Below are 3859 nucleotides of genomic sequence, written 5' to 3'. Positions count from 1 at the left end.
GTCCTCATTCTAAGGGTCTATTCACACGTCAGTATATTTTTCCAATCCGCAAATTTCAGTCAGTATACAATCCGCAAATTCAGTCCGTATTGCATCCGTATTGCATCCGTATTGCTTCAGTAAAATACAGACCCCATAGAGTTGTATTGGATGTGTCAGTTACTGTCCGTACTAGGGTCTGTCCTTTTTTTTTTGCGGAACGGATTGCAGCCCAGTACACAACACGGATGTGTGTATAGGTCCATTGAAATACATTGGTCCTATATTATTGCGGATCCGCAATTAAGGACATGAACAGGACGTATGAATAGAGCCTAAGTGCATGGTGTGGGAGAGGGGATCCGGACCCATTCTCCAACTCAATTAGGAAACAGCCAACAACAGTAGGCCTTCTTTGGGAAGGCACCTCGACATTATTGGCGCCCGATAGCAGGGACACGCCCATTACATCGGGAGATCGGATGACCTACACTGCTGTACCAGGAGAGAGAGGGGTGAACAAGGAGACCACAAAACCTGGCCAGGTAAGAGTAAAAAATTTGTTTGCTCTTTTCTGTGCTCTCCTCCTTCACATCTTTCTTACCTACCTCTGCAGAGTAAGTTATCAAAGTGAACTCACGATAGGCGTGTCAATTTGAACTTTGTTCTCCTCTTGTTGGCTGTTCTATGTCTGTTTGTCCTAACCTGTGAGGGATAGTATATAGTAGGCGAAGAATTGCTCATTCAGGCTAAAACTGTTACCCAGAGCCCGGCCGTGGTTGTCACAGGTCCTCATAGACACGGAGCGTTGTGCGGTGGGAACAGTGCCAGTGCTAAAACCACTTTGGAATGAGCCTAGTAGCCTAACTATACAAGGACGCTGGACAGTGGTCTGGTTGTTTCCAAGGGAAAGATCTGTAATATGCTAACTACTGTCCTCTGTATACTTGGGGTAACTTGTTTTGCAATCTACATAGCAGCAAGAGTGTATTTCAACATAAGAGAAGGAAGCCCTGAACCGTGGAATATTCTAAGTCCCAGCTTTTGGTAGTGATCTGTGGTCATAAGTGTACAGGACACAAGAAAGAAAATCATCAGTTGATCATTCTGGGTGCCTCCTGTTATACGATCACGAAGTAATATAAAATGGGACAAACAGAATCAAAAGGGGTTTCTGCAACCCACATAGTGACCTGCCGATATGGCAAAGAACAAGCAAAAAGGGCAAAAGCAATGTTGAAATATTTTAACATCCAACACGATGCTGTTTTTAACCCCAATACTTGGACTAAAGTCCAAGAAACAAGGGGAGGATTAATAATTGATAATGGATGAGAAATCACAGTTACCCATATGAAAGATCTATCTCAACAGGCAAAAGACCAACAATGGATGTATGACTGGACAGAGGGAACCTGGGATATAACCCAGAGGGGAGATAACAAAAAGGGACTGAGCCTTACTTCAGCTTCAAATTCCACCCCTTCTTACACAAAAACAGTAAACGGACCCCCGGGATGGGTATGTTTCAACTGTGGTCAACAAAACCCAGACTGGGAAGACACTTGCTTGGCATGTGGGGCACACAAGCCTCATCCTGATTCTTTGCACCCTGTGATTGAGAGAAGGGTATTTATTAAGGCACCAGTAGATCCTGACAATCCTGATGCTCCACGAGATTACCAACTAAGGACATTTGATGAATATAAACCCTGGCAACCTGGGGATCAAATGTCCCTATTGCAGAATGCACCAAATCCTGGAATAGCTCCTGTTAGTTTTTGGAGGTATCTAAATCAAATTCAAGGTACATATAGAGCCGCTTGGATAGACATGATGGATCTTTGTAGAATGAAAATGAGCCCAGTTCAATTTTCCCAACTCCAGGCACATATTGGCAATCGTGTACCTCATGACATAAGGTCAATGGCATCAGGACAACAGTTTATGCCACATTTAAATGCTTTTTGCCAAATGCAACAGAGACAAAAGGGATCCGCAGGACCAGTAATACAAGGTCCTCAGGAATCAGTGACTGATTATTCTTTCAGACTAAACCAGTCATATCAAGATGAGGGACTGGATATACAAGATGCAGCAGTCAGAAGATTGCTAGCAAGAGCTTTTATAGATGGTTTGAGACACCCAATTGCAGATAAACTGAAATTATGTTGCCCAGAGTGGAGACAGGCAGATAATGTGGACGATATGGTTACAAAAGCATGTGGAATCCAATTGGATTTGCAAGAAGGAAAACAAAAAAGAGTCGTGGTAGCTGTGGCCAATGAACAGCAACCTGGCCAGAAACCACGGAGAGGTCCCACTTGCTACTATTGTGGTAAGATAGGACATGTGATCAAGGAATGCAGAAAAAGAAAACGGGATAATAAAGAAGAAGAAAAGGAGGAGTCAGAGCCAAAGAGACAACAATGACTATATGCAGCAGAGGATAAGGACACTAGAGGACCATTTGTCAAAATACCCATACAAGTCTCTGGAGTTCAAACCCAAGCTCTAGTAGATTCAGGAGCCTCAAGATCAATGATACCCTCTGATAAGTTGTCTCCCAATGATATATCAGATGATGCAGTGAGTGTATCTGGCTTTGATGGTCAACTACAACAAATTTCTCTTACCCACCCACTAAAAACAAAAATAGGTCCACATATATTGGTATCCAGATTTCTTGTGGGTGGATCTGGGACAATGGCACTTTTGGGTGCTGATCTTTTGTCCCGCCTGCAGGGGAACATACAATATATGGAAGATGGGAATGTTATGTTGAAAATTCCCTCAGACCTACAATCTGAGGCACTGTGTCAAATACTCAGCCTTGAAGAGCAGAATGACAGCATTCCTGCTACTTATCAGTCTACACTCCTTGATTCCTTACCTCCCATTTTATGGGCCAAGGATAAAATTGATGTAGGAGACATGCCAGTAGCACCAGTAAAAAGTGAAATGGAAAGAAAATATCACACTACCCTCAACTTCAACAGTACCCTCTTAACTCTGCTCAAGAAAAGTCATTATCTGAGCAAATAGAACCATTGTTGCAAAGGGGCGTACTGATTAGATTAAAATCTGCAGCCAATACTCCATTATTCCCTGTTAAAAAGAAGACCATCAAGGGACAACCAACTGTTTACCGAATGGTTCATGACCTCAGAGCTATAAATGCAATACTGGAACCCCTCACTCCAGTAGTCCCAAATCCCCATACGCTGCTCAATCAAATACCATCTGGAACACAGTACTATACTGTCATTGACTTGGTCAATGCCTACTGGTCAGTGCCATTGCATCCTGATTGCTACCACCTGTTCACATTCACACACAAGGGTGTCCAATATGCATGGACAAGATTGCCACAGGGAATGGTTCACTCGCCAACTTTGTACTCTGCAGCAATGGCATCTGTCCTAGAAGCCTTTCAGTTGCCACCAGAGACTGTGCTCTTACAGTATGTTGATGACTTACTTCTTTGCTGTCCGACAAAAGAAGTTTGTGAAAAAACAAGCATGGAATTACTGAATTTCCTTGTTACAATACACTGCAAAGTGTCCAGAGACAAATGACAATTTGTCCAGGAGAAGGTCATTTTTCTAGGACATTGTCTATCAGCTGGCCAGAAACATCTGAGTCCAAGTCGCATACAAACTGTACAGCAAGCTAAACCTCCAACCAATGTGAAGAAGCTTCGTGCTTTTCTGGGACTCGTATCTTACTGTAGGCAGTGGATACCAAATGCTGCAAAACTAATGCAACCATTGTATGACACAAAAGACATTCCTTTCAAATTTCCAGCAGAAGCGTCAGCTGCATTTCAAACTCTCAAGCAAGAATTGTTGAGAGCCCCTGCCTTGAGTTTGCCAAATTA

At 43.0% G+C, this 3859-nt stretch overlaps 1 protein-coding gene across 1 annotated transcript in view; it reads left to right on the top strand.

The window, feature by feature from the left end:
- Nucleotides 1-3356: 3356 nt before the first annotated feature.
- Nucleotides 3357-3859, top strand: part of INIP (INTS3 and NABP interacting protein) — a 10934-nt gene continuing 10431 nt past the window's right edge. The window contains exon 1 of the mRNA XM_069963498.1: nucleotides 3357-3442. Within this exon, the coding sequence (XP_069819599.1) occupies nucleotides 3357-3442 (86 nt within the window). The remainder of the gene's footprint in view (nucleotides 3443-3859) is intronic.

Source organism: Dendropsophus ebraccatus, chromosome 3 (assembly GCF_027789765.1).
Source record: "Dendropsophus ebraccatus isolate aDenEbr1 chromosome 3, aDenEbr1.pat, whole genome shotgun sequence".
NCBI classification, from domain to species: domain Eukaryota; kingdom Metazoa; phylum Chordata; class Amphibia; order Anura; family Hylidae; genus Dendropsophus; species Dendropsophus ebraccatus.
The sequence above is the reverse complement of the archived record's forward strand: the minus strand, read 5'-3'. Positions and strand labels throughout refer to the sequence as shown.